The sequence below is a fragment of the Pristis pectinata genome, chromosome 26 (genome assembly GCF_009764475.1).
Source record: "Pristis pectinata isolate sPriPec2 chromosome 26, sPriPec2.1.pri, whole genome shotgun sequence".
Lineage (NCBI taxonomy): Eukaryota > Metazoa > Chordata > Chondrichthyes > Rhinopristiformes > Pristidae > Pristis > Pristis pectinata.
In genome coordinates this window covers 3,489,957-3,511,927 of record NC_067430.1, presented here as the reverse complement: position 1 = coordinate 3,511,927, position 21,971 = coordinate 3,489,957, and the positions used below count along the sequence as shown (strand labels likewise).

At 41.8% G+C, this 21,971-nt stretch overlaps 1 protein-coding gene across 3 annotated transcripts in view; it reads right to left on the bottom strand.

Annotated features, from left to right (window-relative positions):
• Positions 1 to 252: 252 nt before the first annotated feature.
• epha8 (eph receptor A8) overlaps positions 253 to 21,971 on the bottom strand; it is a 306,232-nt gene continuing 284,513 nt past the window's right edge. For all 3 annotated transcript variants that reach the window (XM_052039035.1, XM_052039034.1, XM_052039032.1), the window contains 3 exons: positions 18,400 to 18,590; positions 8,547 to 8,702; positions 253 to 367 (listed from right to left, as the gene is read on the bottom strand). In XM_052039035.1, the coding sequence (XP_051894995.1) occupies positions 253 to 367; positions 8,547 to 8,702; positions 18,400 to 18,590 (462 nt within the window). The remainder of the gene's footprint in view (positions 368 to 8,546; positions 8,703 to 18,399; positions 18,591 to 21,971) is intronic.

Below are 21,971 nucleotides of genomic sequence, written 5' to 3'. Positions count from 1 at the left end.
ACATCCGGGCATGGTTCGGTTTTCCAGAGAAACCTGCCGCCTTTAGGAAGATCTGTATAACATGATTGGTAATGATGCTAGGATTTCCAAGAAGTTCTCTCAGGAAAGAGGCAGTACCCATCTTTTGCTTTTGCAAATCTTTTATGTTTTGTATTAAAGGCAAAATTGTAAAAGTTTGCTCTGCAGCCATTCTGATTTCCATTGTGCCATCAGCCTTGATTCACTGTACATTCTGTAATGACATCTTTGTGGCTATACATGTATACCCGGGCCATTTGCGCACATTAGTTGTGTCCTCATGATCTGGATGCTGCTGAGAATTTTCTTCTGATGCCCCATCAACGTTATTCCCAGTCTTCGGACATCCCTGTGATTGAGTGCAAAGACAAGAAGGAAAAAGAAAAGACAATGAAAAGTTTACACCCACAGCAAAGAGCTTAGAGTTCACAACCTCTTTGAATCTTAATCACATCCCGTCTCCATTAGATCCTGCACTGATCTTTAAGCTGAGTTTCAAGATCAGTGCAACGACTGCTGGGCATCGTGCTTCAAATATGGAGTCCTGTTCTATCGGAAGTAACAGTGTGAAAATTAATTGATTGTTATTTTGAAAACATTTTCCAAAATGTTCAATGTCAGAATGGTGCTTGCCTTTCTTCAGAAAAAACATATCTTCAGCAAAGGTTACAAATACTAGGAATCAACAAGTCAACAGATGCTCTGGCAATCATGTCAGTGGATGAGCATCTCGCAGGGATGGGCAGTGGTGTGTGAAGCAGGGATGGCACCATGCCAGAGAGAGCCTAACTGAAGCCTAATTCCCCCTTTTCCCCCTCCTCCGACCACCCACAAATCCTGGACAAACTGAACCACACAGAGGGTTTAATGTAATGGAAGAGTGTTCAACAAAAGCCAAGCCCTACCTGCTTGACTTCTGTTCAGCACCTTCCAGACTGAGGTATTCAAGCGAGGGAGAAAGGGAAAATACCCTGACATAGAATGAACCTTCAACACAACTACAGAGAGTTCCTGGAGGATATACCCAGATCCCTACCTTTCCAAATCAAGCTCAAATCGATTTTGGTTGTGTCATCTGTGAACTCTGTGACTTTCCTGTACATTCCATCATTTCTGTAACCTGATGTAAGTTAATCATCTCACTAAGAAGGGCACAAAACTAACTTCACCCTAGCCACCAATTCATCTCCTGACACCTGGCTACAATGTGAACTTTTCGATGCATCAATGGACTCCTTGAAGACGCCCACTCCCATCCCAGTCTCTTCCTCTCTCCTCCCCCTCCTTATTTGACCAATTTTGAACTGTTACCAAGAGCTTCACATGCCCCTCTCCCACCCCCCCACCACCCCCCCCCACACACACACACACACACACAGAGGCAAATACACACACACACTCACACACCCACACACATACACACGCACACTCATACACTCACACACACATACATACTCACACACAGTCACACACACACACACACACACACACTCCACAGGTGTTGCAGTGCATATCATACCTTGCTTAACTACATTCATTGTCAAAACCATTAGCCACACAGTCCCCAAATTTCTGAGGTACATGAACATCAGGACAAAACTCCTCCCACTGAGCAGGTGGGTGACGAGGGTATAAAGTTTTGCACTGATGTAACATTTATCATAAATATGTAGCAAGCCAGACAACAAGAATGATGTAAACCAAAACAGATCTTATTAATTCACCCAAAATTTAAAGCAAGTCCTTCAAGATGTCTCATAGGCATAGTTCCACATGAAGTATGAATGTTGTGGTTCGAGATCAAAGCGTTGATCTCCATAAGATGTGCAATACCTCACCACTGAACTCAGCACTGAAATCAATGCAACAATGTGAAGACAGGGTATTTACTCATTAGTTGCTTATGAAACATCAGGAAATATTAGAGCTGATATATTCAGAAGGAAGGAAATATTTTAATGGTGTGATAAATCACAATTACTGCCAAACAAACCGACTGGTTTTGAAATGTTTATATTACAAGTGTGAAGTTTCATTCCCTCAAAGTTTAGTAATGTTTTTATGTGCATTTTCAGACTGCCTCTTTATCCCACTCTTTAGTTCAGTCTTTGTGTCCATGTTTTTTACACATGATTTAAATGTAATTTATGCTCCCTGGTTTAAACTCTGTGGATCATTCTGATGGATTGAAGATTGTTGCCACTGCTTATCCCACTCACAGACACAACAGATGCCTTGTAGAAGGAGCCAGGGTGAATCAGGCACCCAAGAACAGCAAAACGATTCCTAAAAAAAGGCAAAAAGTCTGTGAGTATCTGTCAGCGCAGTGAGATGTGCACTTTCATCCCTAACTACCAACTCTGAGCCTTCATAGAAAAAGCTTACGAGAACATTCCACTAAAGCTTGCAAGCAGGCTTTAAACCTTGGGGAATGTAAATTAATAAAACCTGTTTTGTTTTACATCACTGTGACTTTCATAATGAAGGGAATTCCCCAATCTTGGAGAATCTTCATGTACACACTGATATTTCGAAATTGAAGTTCTTGCTCCTGTGAGGATTGATTGTCATCAGATGACTGTTTTTTTAATTAGCCATAATAATAAAATAATTTTAAAAATGAGAAAGTGACTTGTTAAAGTACTTTTGGTTGATGGATAGACTACTTCATCCTCACAGGCAGAAACATCTCAATCACTGTGACAGTCTGTTTATGTGGATAAGGCAGATTATTGATTGATGTTGCTTGGACAGATGGCAAGATGGTCTTTTTTTTCCCTCTGAAGAATGATCAAAGGGAGATGAGTTTCAACAATTTCAATTGCATTCCCCAAGGATACTGGCCCACAGCTTAGAACTAGTAGTGATTTGGCAACAATCTCATTCAGAGATATCATAAGATTTGATGATGTGAGACATGGAAATAATGCATCAGGACAGGAGAGAAAACTGGGCCAAGATTACAGCTGAAGTGTGGACCTGATGCTTCAAATGCCTAATCTGGTATTTCTACCAAGGAAAAGAACTAAATAAATTAACAGTCTTCCTTCCAATGAAGGCTACAATCAGCAGAAGAATGTTACTATTTTCAGAGTGATGTGAGAGTATTGTAGTTTAAAAGGAACACTTCTTTAGCTCACCCTGTGCTTCAGATACTGTGTAATGCTGAGTGTGGTTATTGCAAAGGTTACTGGACTATTGCTAACTAAACTATGCTTCAGAACAGTGGCCTGGGCTGAAGGAAGAATGGTAACCAAGTCCTGAGGCAGTAGTCTCCCCGCTGTGCCAGTGAGACTCACTGGTGCCTGGTACTGCTTCTAAAAACACTTCACAGAACAAAGCACATACATTTTTTTTGGAAATGCATTAAATATTTGATGAGACAGAGAAGGCAACAGATGAAGAAATCAAGTTATATCAACAATAAAAGAAGAGTTCTTCTATCTGAGCCAGATCCCACTGCATCAGGCTATGAGCACTTTGTATGTCAACCTTCGGTGCTGAATGAAAAGCCCAGGACAATGATCCAGACCAGCTCCCTGCTGTTCCCTAAAGGATTGTTTCCATTTGTGGAAGAGTATATCCCCCTGAATAAATGATGATGATTCTGGCTTTGCCAACATTTTTAAGGAATTCTTTTTAATCATTATTTTAAAAGGCTGTTTTTTTTAAAATTCCTTAGTAACTGTGCATATCCGAAGGCCTGGAGCAGAGTGTGCATTCTGATAGAGTGGTTGGATCCCACATTGTTCAAATATTCTTCATATTCTTGCTAAAGAAAATGAATTGAAACTGGATCATTCAATCCATGGGTACTGACATTAGCCCACCTGAACCTAAGAAATTTAGAATGTCACTTAGATAAGCATGGGCCTACCACAGCCAAAGACATAGTATAATTACATAGCATAATTCCTACCCGGGAGTGGATGTATCTGTCTGCCTTGTGAGGGCAGGATCAGAATCAGTGAGATATCTCTTGCCTGGTCTCATGTGTGGGGAACAGTGCAGAGTGAATAAGGCCTTAGTGTATGTTTGAAAGATGGGAGACTGTGTGGTTCATAATTTAGCAAAGCCCCCATTTCATCTGATTCTGGACTGTGTGCGTGTGTAGAAGACATTTCAGGAGGAACAGCAGAAGGGATGAGCCGGATTGAAAGGAAATTATTGTACTGTTTGCATGGAGCCACGCACACAAACCCTGAGGCTGAAGCCTCTGTTCCTCCTCAAGATGGTCTCCCAATGTGCCCCCTTCCATATATAATTCATCTTTAAGTGGGAATATTCTGTTCTCTGTGTACCTTTGTGTGCATTAATATTGTGATCCCATTGGACAGAAGAGTCATGTAGTGTGTCTGCATTGTACCATGGTCACGGTCAGTATGCCAGCTTAAAACCTCAGCAAAAGAATATAGTTTAACTGGGTCTTCTTGCAAATAAACACTGCCTCTTTGGATATATTTGTAATATACCAATTGTGTCTCAATGAATTTGTGTTGACATTACCCACTAAAAAATACTCCTTTTTTGTAATGTCAATGCATTTGCCTGAATACTTGAACCTCCTATGAACTGTTGTACATACATTTACACACACTGTGTTATGCACTGCATATACATTGTGCAAACACACTGTTTGCTCCCATTCCCTTCATGTATAAACCTTCCTGTTGTAAACTCTTGCCTAGATTGACAATGGCATCACCTTTATCCACATGCCACACAGCAAATGATGCCTTCCTTCCATCAGAGGCCCTATAATACTTAATTTTTTTTATCTCCCAGCCAATATACTGCAATAAAGTTCCCACACTACACAAAATTCCTCTTGCCTCCTTCATCAATACTGAACATTTAAAAAAATATATTTATATAAAACTCAAGGAGAGAACATATGACTATAAAATTGAGACTGAATAAGATCTGCACACACTGAAAATTATTCACTGCTCTTTAATCCCATTTTACCTGAAGTGGGAGATAATTAAATCAATTTTACTGCAAGGAACTTCAGGTCCAGTATTATATTTTCAAAAAGCACATTTAATGAGATTGCCTGTGAATTGTAGAGAAATAATGGAACAAAAGCATTTAGTTGATTATTTGGTTGATTACACATTTAATAAATTTTATTACTTTTAGTTTTGAATCAAAAATTAAGAACCTTTTGAATATTAATGTATGTATTAATCTGTTAGGAAAATATAATAACTTATTAATTATGCCTTAATTATTGTTATGCATAACATGCCAACCAAAGAAGATTGAGTTTAGTCGCATGAATTGGCTTGCATTTGCACAAATTTAACATTGTTAGCTATATCTCTGTTTGAAACTACTGCATCGGCTGGGATCTGAGGCCAGTGTGAATCCAAAACTGCTGTTCTAATCCAGAGATGTTCACTTAGCTGGGAAACAACAGCTCTTCATTTAATCTGAGGATAGCCGACATCGGCCCATCTCTGTATTAAGAAACCATATAGAACCTTGGCGTGTTCGTATGAGTGAATATCAGTATGGAGTGAATGGAAGCAGAATTTAAGGTTAGCTTTCAGTCATCATGAATTGATGTTTTGAGTTTTGTCCAGGGGAATTACATCCGAGTCAACATTATTAAAGAAGAATTAGAATCATATTAGATTCTGTGGCTTAAATTTCTGAAGAGAATAAAAATTGTTACTGTCAAGTACCTCCTCCCACTTTGTACCCAAAACCAGCAGGGAACTGTCTCCACTGTGCCCCAGTAACATGCTTCTACTTCAGCTTTGGCACAGTCCGACCACAGATGGGGGTCAGACATGGCCTATGGATGCAGTCACTCAGGTTGCCTCTCTCCCACTTTCATGTCCTTCAGAGCCTGGGTGGTTCTGGAAAGGGAGCATGCGGTGCTGCTGGCACTCAGGACACCTTCTATGACATACCGGCACTGTAGAGGCTGGAGTAATTGGTTGATATGTAAAATAATTTTATGACAATTTGATAGAAGTCCTTTTTCCTTCGATAAGAATTAGAACAGAACTACTTATGTCAGTAGAGCAACAGAGGGAAACATTGACCATTCGGTGAGATCAGGCCTTGTAATTCAGGCTCTTATATTCATCTTTGTTCCATTTTCCTTAAAACACAATTCCAACATATCTCCATCAATTTCTGTCTGGAAAATTTTAATTGTTCCAACATCCATTGCCTTTTGGGATGGAGTCTTCCAGATCCACATTATCCTTGGGTTAAAGTACTCCCTGAATAGGCAAGTTCCACTTTTAAAATTGTGCCCCATTGTTCTGCACCCGTCTCCCGGAGGAAATTTCTTCCATGTCAATGTGAGCAAAACCATTTTCCTTTTAAATAGCTTGAAAATATTATCCAATCAAACTTTGAGGTTCTGGTAAATACCAGCTAAAGTATTGCATTATCATTTTTCCTTAATTCATTCAAGGGATGTGGACTTTGCAGGTTGATCCAGCATTTAATTGCACATCCCTCATTGCCTTTGAGAAGCTGGTGGTAAGCTGCTTTCTTGAACTGCCGCAGTTCTTCATAATTTAACCTTTTAAGTCCTGGTAAAGAGTTGAACAACAAATGCTGCCCTTGTCGGTAACAAACAATGTGCTGGAGGAACTCAGCGGGTCGAGCAGCATCTGTGGGAGGAAAGGAATTGTCGATATTTCAAGTCAAAACCCTGCTTCAGGACTGAAGATGCTCCTCGACCCGTTGAGTTCCTCCAGCAGATGGTTTGTTGTTCCATATTCCAGCATCTGCAGTCTCTTGTGTCTTCTGCCCTTGGTCAGCAACACTCACTGATAATTCCAGGGAAATTGCTCTGAACCCTTTCTCAGTGTTATATTTACATAATAAAAATTTTGCTGCCTGGGATGTTGCTCGGGATGGAGTATCTCAGCTGTGAGGAGAAACTGGCTAGGCTGGGTTTGTTTTCTTTTGAGTGGAGAAGGCTGAGTGAGGAATGACCTGATTGAGGTATACAAAATTATGAGGGACCTAGATAGGGTAAATTGTGAGAAACACTTCCCCTCAGAGAGAGCTGTGACTAGAGGTCATAGGTTTAAGGTAAAGGAGAGGAGATTTAGAGGGGATGAGGATTTTTCACCATGTAAGTAGAATCTAAACACAGGTTCATAAACTGTTCCATGTCACGACCAAAGCACAATGACTCACTGCCTTCTGAAGACATCTAGGGCTCTCTCAGCGCGTTTCCTGGTGACCCATTATGTCGACCGGTTGTCTTTCAAAGTTTCAGTGATATAATTACCAATAATTGTACTAATAATGTCATCATTTATTAAATATTTTAGCATCTTTCAGCACTTTAACCATTGGAGATATTTCCATTCAGGATATAGTTTAATATGGGATAATTCTGTCTAAATGAAAACTTGTGGATTGGGAATGGGAAAACCTGGAACATGGAAGTAAACACGTTAAAGGAACAAATGTTGGACTAAGAAAACTCTGGTTTCTGGACAGTGATATAGATGCTCCTGCACGCTGATGCACACTGTGTTCCCCAGTCCTCTCACCACAGCTGCATGCCCCTTCCTCACACACACACACACACGCACACACAACACACAGTCTCACACACACACACACACACACACACACACAGTCTCACACACACACACACGCACACACAACACACAGTCTCACACACACACACACACACACACACGCACACACACAGATCACAGCTACATATGCACACTCTTGTCCTTACCCACATACTCTTGCTTTCCCCACTCTGTCTCCCACTCATGTCCCTCTCTCCTACTACTCCTATCTTCCACTCTTCTCACCACTCTGTTACTCTCTGCCTGCTCACAGACTACACCTCCACACTCTCCAACTTACACCCTGTTCCTTTATTCTCATCTAAGAATCTCCTTCCCCAAACCTCATCCTCCCACAACCACACCCCACATCCACCCATCTCTCCAACTTCCTCTCTCCTGGGGTGAGACAACTACTTCACAGTCAGTCACTGCCCTTCCCAGTCCTGGCAGCCCTGCCACCAGAGGCCTATAACCTTGCATGGATCCCTCAGCCTTTCCCATGGAAAAAACCTGTGGGAGCTGAGATTCCAACGCTGGCCAGAGCGGGGAGGCTGTGATCACCCGGTGCACTCCGACTTGGTGCTGGACGTGGATGGTCAAGAGGGCAGGATGTGATTGAGGACAGGTGGACCTTCTGGATGCCTTCATTGCCCATCCTCCAGCAGAACCCACCAACAGCAGAAAGGTCAGAGAACTGCTGTCCTTCAACATCTCCAGATGTCTTCATTGTTCCACCAACAGCTCTCCCATTTGAAATTGATGCAAAAGTTTTAAATTTAAATTTTTCCAGATGGAGGAAACTGTAACAGCGATCTCAAAATCTCTCACGCAGCATGATTTATTGGCAGGGGGAGGAATGCATGTTAAATTTCGTTTAATAGTACATCTCACTGCAAAATGAACATTTAAATCCATCATATTAATTCACTGTATTAATCATTGCACTTTCTCAGTACTTACTCCATGTTCATTCTCATTACCAGACCCAGTGATAAATAACCTGCAGCTGCAAAATTGTCTTTATAGCGTCCCATTTTGATAACATCCAGCCATTCATCCACAGAAGCAAAGGATGTGAAGTTGGGGATATTTCTGTTCAAGAGCGGGCTGTTCAGTCTGCAAAATAAGAAGTATGTGGTAACATAAAACTAGTACCGAAAATCCTATTATTCATTAGATTCCATTGTTATGCCATCAATATATTCTATTGTGCCCCACCTGAGAGAGATGTGTCCTTGCCCATAGCTTTTAAATCCTAATTATGAAGTTTTAATTCACATGTTCATTGTCTTATTGCTTCCATATCCTGCTACCTAGAGTGGTGCATTTAATGTTCAAATTTGTAGCTAATCCTTTCCCAAACTTACCATCAGATGAAGCAACCTAAATCACTGTGGATAATTGCAAGTTAAGTCACTGAAGTCATTTTCTCCTGAGGGCAATTTTATGGGAGGAACTCAGATGGTGTCCAGGTGTCAGTGGGACGTTAGCTACCGGGGTTCATAAGAAGATAAGGAGACCTTGCAGGTCCTTGAGCTCCTTTAACATTTTTAGTTGTTTCCATCATCTTCTAAAAGTATCACAGAAAGCAACTCCTCTCATGGGACGTTGGATTTGGTGTCCACTTTGCTCCAAATATATCGACCTCAACTGATCAGGCAGCATAATCTCCAAAGTACCCTTAGGCCTGGCCAGGGGGCAGAGGCCAATCCTCAGACTTAGTTCACCTTCACTGTTGAGTGTACATGCATGGACTTTGGGTGGGGAGAGGTTACTTTCATCTGTGATGCCTTCCATGGTAGAAGAGTGAGAAGTTTGTCATATATGAAAGACGGTCACTTGGGAAAGTTGGTGTGAGCGCTGCTGACTATTTCAGAACCCAATTCACACAATGTCAAGGCTTTAGTCAAGTCCACTCTGAGGTTGTGAAGGAAATCCCAAATATAACTGGACTTTGACAATCTTTTTAAAACTTGTTCTCAGATTACAGATGTTTTGATAAATTTGTTAAAATGTCGGGGGGATACGGGGTTTGATGAATAGAGTAACAGTATATTAAAGGAAAAGGATCATTTCATTTTGTTTGAATAATTTTGTTTTATTAATTATTAAGTATTGTGGGCAACTCTGAGCATCAGAAAAGATACATGCAATGTATGTCTGTGTTTTTAACTCTGAATCTGAGTAATACAGAGAGTATAGAGAAACACAGAAAAAAAACAGACAATACGCCATGTACCTTCATTATCCACCCTCCAGAGATAGAGAGAGCTACTGGAACATGTGCATCTGGTTTATTCAACTCACTGAATACACTGAGCACATTCACATCCATCATACGTTTATATAAAATACAACATAAAGGACCTCGGAAAAGATACAGAGAAGATTTACCGGAATGTAACCAGGATTGAGTGACTTTGGTTTTGAAGAAAGATTGGAAAAGTAAAGATTGTTCTTCTGACTTATGCTAATGTGACATCTCACACAAGCTCACAACATCCCAAAGTACTTCAGAAGTGATTCAGCCAATGCTTCCAAGGTGAGGAAAGGTTCTAACAGGTTCAAAATTATTCCCTCTGGCAAAAATGTTAATAACCAAAGGTCACAGATTCAAAAACAGGTTCATAGGAAGGTCTAGCGTGGGTCTAAGGTTGACTTTTATCACAGAGAGTTGCTGGAATTTGGTAAAAAAACAACCCGAAAGATGCTGAGAGTTGATTCTACAAGCGGAATAGGGCAGAGTCATGAAAATGAGGCACATGGAGGCCAAAAGTACTGATGTGGGACCAAGCATTGCATTCAAATCCCAGAACATGCTTCGTTGGCTGATCTGCCTCCTTCTCTGTGATAATGAGTGCTTCCCCTAGGACCATTGCAGCCCTTAGGGTGATAGCACTTAACAGGCTGAACATCATAGAAGTTGGGTTATCAATCAGGACCCTGACCTGAGCTCTGTAGGTGAATTTAGAAAACTTAATATTGGTTGTGAACAATAATTTTTGCCTTGTGGCTAATATTACCAGACAGATTGTGTAATTTCACTAGCTACTCTCTGGGTTGCAATACAATGTGCATTGAAAGTTTCAAGGACAGCTGTGAATGAAAAGGACACGCCTTTTTTTGAGCTCCTTGTGTCTCATGTGTAGTTGTTTGCACACTCTGCAACTTAACATTTTTTTGGGTGTTAGCAATCTACAGAAAACAAAGTGGAGAAACTTAAGTCAACATGTTGAGTCATTTGTTGCAAAGTATCCAGACTCCTCCTGCTCAACCAATCATAAAACAGATCTGGTCTGGTTCAGCCGTTCCTCAGTAGTGTAGATGCAGCTGACTGTGACCTTACTAAAGGTAAAATGTTGGACTGTTTCTTCGTGGGATGGTTGCTGCCTGAGACTGATGTGGCACTATAATAAGAACAAGAAATAGAAGCAGGAATAGACCATGTATGGTTCTCAACCCTGTAATGCTATTTATAATATCTTGGCTGAATTTTTACATCCTTCATTTTCTTGTCTGAGCTCCATGTCACAGTTCCCTCAGTGTCCAACAAATAACCGGCCTCAATCTGGAGCATTCACATCCCCGGGTATAGAGAATTACAAGATTCACAACCCTCTGGATGAAAATGTTCTTCTCATCTGTGTTCTAAAGAGATGAACTCTTATCCAGAGATGGTGACCTTGGGTTCTAGACTCTTGAAATGGAGAAACCACCTCTCAGAACCTGCCTCTTAAGTCCTTTAAGGATTTCATTTATTTCAATTATAAAATCTCAAGAAAATATCAGCTCATTCCTCAGAACCTCTCCTCATAGGACAGCCATCCTATGTCAGGAAGCTAAAGAAATTTGGTATGTCCGCTTTGACACTCACCAACTTTTATCGATGCACCATAGAAAGCACCCTAGCTGGATGCATCGCGGCCTGGTGCAGCAATTGCTCTGCCCGGGACCGCAAGAAACTGCAGAGAATTTTGGACACAGCCCAGCACTTCACGGAAACCAGCCTCCCCTCCTTGGACTCTGTCTTTATCTCTCACTGCCTTGGTGAAGCAGCCAGCATAATCAAAGACCCCACCCACCGGGGTCAGTCTCTCTTCTCTCCTCTTCCATCAGGTAGAAGATACAGGAGCCTGAGGGCACACACCATCAGACTTGACAGCTTCTATCCCACTGTGATAAGACTATTGAACGACTCCCTTAGCAGATCTGGTTGTACTACAGCTGGTCTTCTTACCTGAGGCATTGATGTATTTGATTAATAGCGGAGACACAGGGACTAATTTGTGGCGCAGTGGTGCAGCTGTCTTGCAGCTCCAGTGACCCAAGTTCAATTCTGTACGGAGTTTGTGATTGTGGGTTTCCTCTGGGTGCTTCGTTTTCCTCCCACAGCCCAAAGACATGCAGGTTGCTAGATTAATTAGCTACATAAATTACCTCTACTGTAGGTGCTTGATAGGGGAATCAGGAGGGGTTTAATGTGCATGTGTAAGAAAAGAGGTTATAGGATAAATAAGTAGGGAAATGGGACTGATGAGATTAGTGTGAAAGCCAACCTAGACTTGGACCAAATGGTTTCCTTCTATATTGTAAAGGAATTGCCACTCTCCAGCAGTTATACTTTGTCATGCCAAATGTGGCCTGCATATTCCTATTGGTGCTGCTTGCACGTGGCATGTGGCACTTGTCAACCCAAGACTAGACATTAACCTGGTCCAGGTGCTTCTTCACTGGGTTGCAATTGTACTAAATACTGAAAGAATCTTCAACCAACAGCACCGTTTCCTGCCTTTATGGTGAAGGAATATCATTCACGTAGTAGCTGAAGCAGAGATTCTCCTCAAGTCTGGTAATAGGCCACCAACAATCACAACAATGTGCTCATTTGTATTCTTGGTTCTTCAACATAATCTCAAGGATATTGGTGCTGAAGAACAGAACTCTCTCAGGATTGTTAAGCCATAGGCTCGATGGAAATTAAAATGCCCACACAGCACTGCCTCCAGCACCTCTAATGCTATTTCATAGTTATGTTCTGTGAAGTATCTTCCACCAGGATTTTGACTGGGATTATTCAGTGAGGTACAGTCCCATGCTGTTTGAGAGGTATGCACAATATATCCTATTCATTCTATCAGGTTCCAGTGTCTTAGATGCATGGAATTAGTTTTAATTTAATTTGTTTAACATGATCTGAATAGAAAGCAATTTCAAAGTTCATGGTTCCCGATACAGACTGCCAGCACCAAGCATCAGTCAGTTGCTTTATGATTTATCACTGAATTTCAATCAAAGCAAGTGTTTTTCTGAGAGTATTTTGAATGCCTTCATTAAATTCCATAAGGCTTGAGGCAGAAACAAATAAGCTGGAATCTGTTTAGTAAAACCCTATTGCTTAAAAAGTGACTGATTTTGATCATACAAATAGAGAATTATCATTTCATTTATGACAATGTCTTTGGTGAAATTTGGACTGAGGATAAGATTGACATGTCGGTGTGTACAAGGAACAAGATGATGGGGAGTTGTGCCTGCAGTTACAGGAAGTTGAATTGTTCCAAATGATGGAAAGATACTTCCAACAGTAACACATTTAACTTGCTCCTTTAGGGCACAAGTTTACATTCGACTTGGACAAGATGTGAACACTGGTGACTTTCACTGGCAGGATGTTGTTGGTTTCTTCTTGTATACGGATGCATCATAGTTTGGTCTGGCAATTGCTCTGCCCAAGACTGCAAGAAATTGTGCCAAGAATGCAGCCCAGCAAACCCGCCTCGCTTCCATTGACTCTGTCTACACTTTCCATTGCTTTGGGAAAGCAGCCAACATAATCAAAGACCCCTCCCACCCCGATCAGTCTGTCTTCTCCCCCTTCCATAGGACGGAAGATACAAAAACTTGAGAGCACGTACCACCAGACGGCTTCTATCCCGCTGTTATCAGGCTCTTGAACAGACCTCTCATATGCTAAAGAGGTACTCTTGATCTCTCAATCTACCTCATCGTGGCCCTTTATTTATTTGTCTACCTGCACTGCACTTTCTCTGTATCTGCATGTTATTGGTCTTTTTACTACCTTGATGTAATTACGTGTGGAATGATCACAAAGCTTCACACAGCATCACATGACAATAATAAACCAATGCCAGTAATCTCTAGTTATAGTTGAGCATTCTCTCCAGGATTTAATAAACAACCAAAGAAAATGACCAGTTAGAAACATGGAGTAACCAGCAGTACAAATTCTGCGTCAATAGGGGGCCAGTTGGGTCATAACAATGTCCTTTGATCATAATTGTGAAATGATCCGAGGTCAATGCCAACAATTTCCTCCTAATATTGAGATCTGGTGGATGCGGCATAATTTCAAAGATTTAGAAAAGCTAGCTTTGGCTTTTATCCAATATTTGTGTTTGTGTTGTTGTCGACAGGGCTCTCTGCTGGCATGCTGACCATCTCATTGCTCCACTGTGAACAAGAAAATCAGGTGCTGACAACATTCAAGCAGAAATTTGCAAGCACGGTCTCCCCAGCAATCGGATTAAGAGTTGGGCTGTCACAACATTTTCAGATACCCTTCAATTCTGTGATTGGCTGAGTTATTAAAAAATAAACTGTTAACTTTTTAATGCATCTGGCAATTTTTAATTTATAATACACCTGAGCAACAGGTTGAAAATACACTGGATAAGAGCTTGCTGAGTCTAATTGGATCTCATGAACTGAGATCTTTACGGGAAATGTTTAACTAACTTGCAGAGCAAGCAATGATATTAAAAATAGAAGAACTGTGTATATGGTATTTGTTTGAAAGTTAAACATGAGAGGATTTAAATGTTCAATCTTATATTATTACTCTACTTGGAATTGGAATTGGTTTGTTACTGTCACATATACTGAGATACAGTGAAAAACTTTATCTTACATATTATCCATACAGATCATTCCAAACATCAGTACATCGAGGTAGTACAAAGGGAAAAGCAATAACAGAATGCAGAATGTAGTGTTACAGTTACAGAGAAAGTGAAGTACTTTATTAGCTATAAAGTGCCTTGGGATGTTAAGAGGTGACAGAAATGCTCACCTTTCTGTTTTATTGCTGCCTTTAAAGTATATAATAGAATTTCTTCAGGATGTCCACATAATATGGGGTTACTTCATTCACGGTTATTTGTGCTCAATGTGTAATACAGAGTTTATTGGAAAAATGGCACCCACTTCCCAAATTTGACCTCATTGAAATCTTTGGAAACCAGTTTCAGAAGTACAATCCTCAGCCGCTTCCAAATTTCCCTTTTTGTAAGAGCAACTGAGGACTAACTTTGGAATCTCACAGTCATCTGTGCCCCTGCTGGCTCATTGATAGTTATTCATTCTCCTGCTCTTTCCTCACTGTTCTGACAACTTATCCAGTTCCCCTTTAGTAAACTCTGGGTTATGTTATCTTTTCGAGAAGTGTTTTTTAGCTCATGATAAATTGTTGCCCAAGAAATTCTGTCCAACTGAATTCTGGCTTTTAATAAAATAAATTTCAGGGAGGAGAAGATTTTAGCCCCATCTCACCATACCACTTACAATATTTTCCTGGAGACACAAGAGACTGCAGGTGCTGGAATATGGAGCAACAAACAAGATGCTGGAGGAACTCAGGTCTCAATGAAGAGTCTCGACCTCGACCGTCCATCTCCCTCCACAGATGCAGCCTGACCCACTGAGTTTGTCCAGCGTCTTGTTTGTTGCAATATTTTCTTCTCTATCTGCATATAAACCACTTTGGCTTGCTTCCTCTCCTTGCCTTCATATTGAGTACTCTTTCTGACTCCTTTCCCTGTCTTGTTTCAGTTCACCTGTCATGCCTGTTTACATGACGCTCGATGGTGTAGATTTATCTGAGGTGTTCCACATGTACAAGATGACTCTATTGAATATTGCATGCCAATCAATATTGCAATAGAGTTAATTCCGTGCTATTGATGGAGCAACTTACATCCATCACTTTAAACTGCAGACACCTTCAACAATGCGTGGGTCTCTTACAATAGATGGGATCTTGCAGAAAAAAGAATGTAAGATATTTTTCTCTATCTGCCTTACTGAGAGAACTAACATAGTTTCAGATGAAGTGAGGCCTTGTCATTACAACGTTGCAATGAAGATCAGTTGCTGGTAAGAAAGTATACACTTTCTCTTCCTTACAGGTGAGCTAACAGTATTAATTTTCTCTCACAAGGTAGTACATTGAACACACTAGCTGTGGAAACATGCTGAGATGCCAAATGAGAAACTGAAAAATTAAATATTAACACAAATTGGAAGAGGAAGGATATCTTACTCCACAAAATACATCAGGGTATAAAAATTGACTGCACGCATTCACTCAATGCGATGCTAAGTAGCTCCAGCTCCATTTAAGTTTAATCGAAAAAAGAAGCAATTCCACAGGAAGAATGAAAGGATCATTCAGGAGAAAAACCACTTTAATGCTGTATACTCCGTTACACTGGTTAATGTTTGATGTAAGGCTATGGAGTGATGAGCAGGAGGCACTTAACAACAACACTGCCAGTGCCATTGACATCATTGAGGAATTTTTCACCATTTGTCCACGGTAAATATTTATCGGAGAGATATATAAGGATTGCATATTTATGATTTTTTTAAAGGCATTCAGACCAAGAGGTGGTTTAAATGCAAAAGAGGCAGACATCGATGTGGATTCCCTCAAGACTGCGACTTAGGGAACAAAGTTCCCTCTGTAGCCAACCTCGCTAATGTTACCCAATCAGCGCACCTCCGTGAGACTACCCTTCCCCTCTGCTTGCAGGTACGTGGAGATGGGAAGTGGAAATGGGCTTGTCCAGTCACTCCAGTTTCTGCAAAAAACAAAGCTGAAAGGGTAGTCAGATCAAGCAACAAGGCCAGGATGCAGGTGGGCAGTCGGAGACCATATTGTTCAGATCAGGCAAGACAAACCGTAAATATACAGAAGCATAGTATCTTAATTACAACAGAACATCACATGAGGATGAGTTTAAGTGATTAAACTTGTATCAGTCATATTGATCCAACTGAATTACGGAATTGGTTCAAGGGGCAGTATAATCTTCTCCTATGCCAGTGTTTCTGAGTGAGTCTAATCTCATCTGTTCACTCACTCTATGGTAGTAAAGTGAGCCTATTCTCATCTGTTCACTCACCCTATGGTAGTAAAGTGAATCTGTTCTCATCTGTTCACTCACTCTGTGGTAGCATCCTTATGTTTGTACCGATTGTATTCTCAGTGCATCTTTTGAAATGCATGAGGCACTAGCAAAAAACTCAGTGCCCAGTTTGTAGTGTGGAGGGGAACATGTTGCCACAGTGCTGTGTTAGACAGGGATCGATTTGTAAACAAAAGAACAAGTCGTGTTTGCACTGCACTGCTACTTCCACCTGAACCTCGACTGAAGCCAGAGCTCGTTCCACATCCCCGGCAGCTGAAGGATTGTCCTGCAGCCAGCACTGTTGTTAATCAAAGGAACTGCTTCCTCCACCATTCTTCTGTTATCTTGATAGTGTAAATAGTCCATGAATTGCCAACATTTGGACCTTTACGACGGAGTTCTGAAACCTTCACCAATGCAGCAAAAAGTGAAGGAACCATCAATCCTTTTATGATCCACTTTAATTCTGAATTATTATTGTCTATTAATAATTCAGAACAACTGGGATAATGATGCAAGCACCACTGGAGATGTTTAAAGTAATAAGTTAGGCCTTGACTGTGTGTGATAGACAGAAGTAGCTCAATTCACATCTCTCCTGATTGATTTCAATGCGAATGAAATTGGAAATGATGTAAACAGGCCACCTGCTCCTTACCTCTTCTGATGAAGGGTCTCAGTTTTGTAACATTAAGTTTGTTTCTCTTTCCAGTGATGCAGCCTGACCTGCTGCTTGCTTCCAGCATTTTCCATTTCTATTTCAGATTTTCAGCATCTGCAGTTTGTTTTTCTTTTTTTACCTGCCTACTTTCATTCATTTCGCACTTAACTAGCCCAATATCTCGGTCTACCAAGAGTGCCTGGTCATCAGAAGAGCAGCATGTAAAGGTTCTGGACCAACCTCAAAGGTGAACATTGAAGGTGGCAGTGCCAGTGGTTAATGTAGTTGAGGAGGCCTATGGAACAGTGGCCTTCTTTAGTCAGGGCATTGAATACAAGAGCAGTGACGTTATGCTCCAACCTTATAACACATTGGTCAGACCTCAGCTGGCATACTGCATGCAGTTCTGGTCACCACACTATAGGAAGGATGCGACGGTGCTGGAGAGGATGCAGAGGAGACTCACCAGGATGTTGCCTGGGATGGAGTGTTTCAGTTATGAGGAGAGACTGAAGAGGCTGGGCCTGTTCTCCCTGGACCAGAGGAGGTTAAGAAGGGACATGATTGAGGTGTACAAAATTATAAGTGGTATAGAGAGGGCAGACTGCAGGAATCTCTTCCCCAAAACAGAGGTTGATAAAACTAGAGGATACAGATTTAGGGTAGGGGATAAGAGATTTAGAGGGGATCTGACAGTGAGTATGTGGAGTACGCTGCCTGAGAGAGTGGTGGAAACATTTAGTAACCATCTGGACAAGCACTTGAATCACCTAGGCATAGAAGGCTATGGGCCAAGTGTTGGAACATGAGATTAATATGGATGGATGTCCACTAGTCTGTATGGACATGGGCTGGATGTCCTGTTTCCATTCTGGATGACTCTATGACCCTGTGAGTCTTCCTGAATGCACACAGTTGAAAGTTGCTGTTGGTGGTTTCTCACCTGCTCGTGGTCTCGAAAATCTTGAGGCTGGTGGGGTTCCTAATGAGCTTGTCCAACACGCTGACAATCTGGATGAACTTGGGCCTCTCATTGCGGTCTTTCTGCCAACAGTCCAACATCAGCTGATGAAGGGCTGCCGGGCAGCCCATGGGGGCTGGGAGGCGATAACCTTCCTCTACCGACTTAATCACCTGCAACACAAAATAAGGATGAGCAGGAACTCTTTGGCAAGGTTCTGGAAATTAGCAACACGGAGAAGCAGCTGCTCTAAGGAACACCACATTAAATTCATTCGCCAGGCCACATCATATTACAGGCCATGCGAGGAAACTTGAGTCACGTACAAATGCCAAAAAGCCTAAGATTTAAAATCTGCAGTATGAAGTCCACCATCTCATTTTCATAGAGATACAGCATAGAGACAGGCTCTCCCTTAGATCCTTATACAATGAAATGGAGTCTGACCTCACGATCTACCTTGTTGTGACCTTGCATTTTATTGCACTGCACTTTCTCTGTAGCTGTGACACTTTACTCTGTACTGTTACTGTTTTTACCTGTACTACATCAATGCACTCTGTACTAACCCAATGTAACTGCACTGTGTAATGAATTGACCTGTATGATCAGTATACAAGACAGTGTTTCACTGTACCTCGGTACAAGTGACAATAATAAACCAATACCAATACCTTCCCCCTGAGTCCACACCAATCACCAACCACCCATCTGCACCAATCCAACTCTAATCTCATTATATTCTCCCCACATTCTCATCATCACACTCAAGATTCTACCCCTCACCAATACCCTCGGGGCAATTTATTGCGGCCAATTAACCTATTAACCTGCACATCTTTGGGAAGTGGGAGGAAACCTGAGCATCCAGAGGAAATCTACAGAGAGAGTGCATAAGCTCCACACAGACAGCACCGGAGGTCAGGATTGAACCCGGGTCTCTGGCACCATGAGGCAGTGGGTCTACTAGCTGTGCCACTGTGTCACTCCTCTGGCCATTCAGATCTGCACGTGCTTCCATTCCAGGCGACATAGTTATTCTTGTTGTTCACTGGGGATCGGAGGGTCAGGGTTGTGATGGGGAGGTGAGGGAGGGCATGACAGGAGGGGTGATTGGGCAGGAAATGTGCAGGCACAGGGACACTTCTAAGCCAGGAGTTCCGGGAATGATACAAAGTTTTGGCTCCCCAATGCATTGGCTTTAACCAGGTTGCCAGCACAGAAGGCAAACTGATTACAGGTTTGACTCCCAGACAGGAGGCAAATAATTTACCCTCACTGAGAGTCAGTGAGGTTAAATTTATGCCTCTAGAGATGGGAAATGGGTACCCAATGGGAAAGTATGTGTGGTGGTAGAGACAGATTAAGGGCTGTAGTGGTCAGTAAATTGGGGGGAGAGGGAAGTGGGGGTTGCAGGCAGTAATCTGAAGCCACGATTGTTGAAGGATCTTGGCAATATTGTACGGGTGGGGGATGAGGGAAGGGTCAGAAATACTTGGGCAAAGGGGCGATTGGAGGGGAGGGGCAATGGTTTTAAACAGGCCAGGTGCAAGGCAGTGAGGAGACACACTGGCCCACGAGCACTTACCTTCCTCAACAGCAGGCCTCACCTCCCATCAGCTGTCGGGTGTCCTGAGGCCTGGCAAATGCAGCCACCCGGCAGGCATTGAAAACGGAGGTAAAATATGAGCCACCTTAAGAGATTTCAATGAGCAGCCTGCCCTTTGCAATTGGATTGCTTGCTCTGTTCAGACTTCATTAAAACTGGGACCCAACATGTTCAAGGTGGGCTGGGTTTGCGTTTGAGCTTTAAAAATATTTACTTCCTCCTTGGTAAAACCGACATTTTATAGAAAGCCAAGTGTGCAAGAGGTTCTGAAGTGATACTCGATCTCTCATGAGGCCTGTGGTGTTGTGCCTGGCAGAGAGAATCTCACACAGGCCTTCCCTTCAGTGGCACTGCTGACTATCAGTCACATCTCCCCATGTTACTGGACTTCACAAGTATTTTACTGGCTTTAGGAAATCCTCGGCCACATGAAGCAGATTAAGACAGAGTCTTTTTAATGTAAATTGGCAAGAAAGAGCATAAACATTGCATGATTTATTAAAAACTTATGGAGCAGTGCACAGACTGCTTTATAAGACTGGGTGCACTGCTAATGATGTTAAAGACGTGCTTTTTTTTACATGTTTTTTGTTCAGTTAAACTGTAATGATTAACAGTGGGGATATTTGCTACTACAAAAAGGCACTTATGTTGACAACTAAGCAAAAGGTTCAACAGTGTTTATTTGCTGATCAATTTATGAAAGGCAGAACATGCATAGAACACAGAAGAGTACAACACAGAAACAGGCCCCTTGGCCCACAATGTCCGTGCTGAGCATGATGTCAAATTGAACTAATCTTTTCAGCTTGATTCTGGAGATGAGGGGGTTAGCCTATGAGGAGAGATTGAGTCACCTGGGATTATACTCACTGGAATTTTGAAGAATGAGAGGAGGTCTTATAGAAACATATAAAACTATGAAAGGGATAAAGATAGAGGCAGGAAGGTTGTTTCCACTGGTAGGTGAGACTAGAACTAGAACAAGATTTGAGGGAATAGATTTAGGATGGAGATGAGGAGAAACTGCTTTTCCCAGAGAGTCATGAATCTGTGGAATTCTCTGCCCAGGGAAGCAGTAGAGGCTACCTCATTAAACATATTTAAGACACAGTTAGATAGATTTTTGCATGGTAGGGGAATTAAGGGTTATGGGGAAAAGGCAGGTAGGTGGATCTGAGTTCACGGCCAGATCAGCCATGATCTTATTGAATAGCGGAGCAGGCTTGATGGGCCAGATGGCCGACTCCTGCTCCAATTTCTTATGTTCTTTCTACCTGCACATCCCTCAATTCCCTGCATATTCATGTGTCTGTCTGATAGCCTCTTGAATACCACTATCATATCTGCCTCCACCACCACCCCTAGCAGCCCGTTCCAGGCACCCACCGCTCTCTGTGTCAAAAACTTGCCCCACACATCTTTAAATTTTCCCCTTATCACTTTAAAGCTATGCTCCCTTGTATTTGACATTTCCACTCTGGGAAAAATACTCTGATTATCCACCCTATCTATGCCTCTCATAATTTTATAAACTTCTGTCAGGTTTTCCCTCAGCCTCTGACACTCCAGAGAAAACAATCCAAGTTTGTCCAACCTCTCCTTATAGCTCATACCCTCTACTCCAGGCAGCATCCCGGTAAACCTCTTCTACACCCTCTCCAAAGGCTCCACATCCTTCCTGTAATGGGACGGCCAGAACTATACACAAAACTCCAAGTCCAGTCTAATCAAAGTTTTATACAATTGCATCATGACTTTCTGACTTTTATACTCTATGCCCCTAGCGATGAAGGCAAGCATGTCATATGCATTCACATACATGCCTTCCTGAACTCAAAATTCTGTAAAACATTTTACAATGGTTTTTCTTTTCGAAGTGCATTGACAGTTTTTGTGGGCACACCAAGCAGCTATTTTAGGCACACAACTTAGACAGCTCATC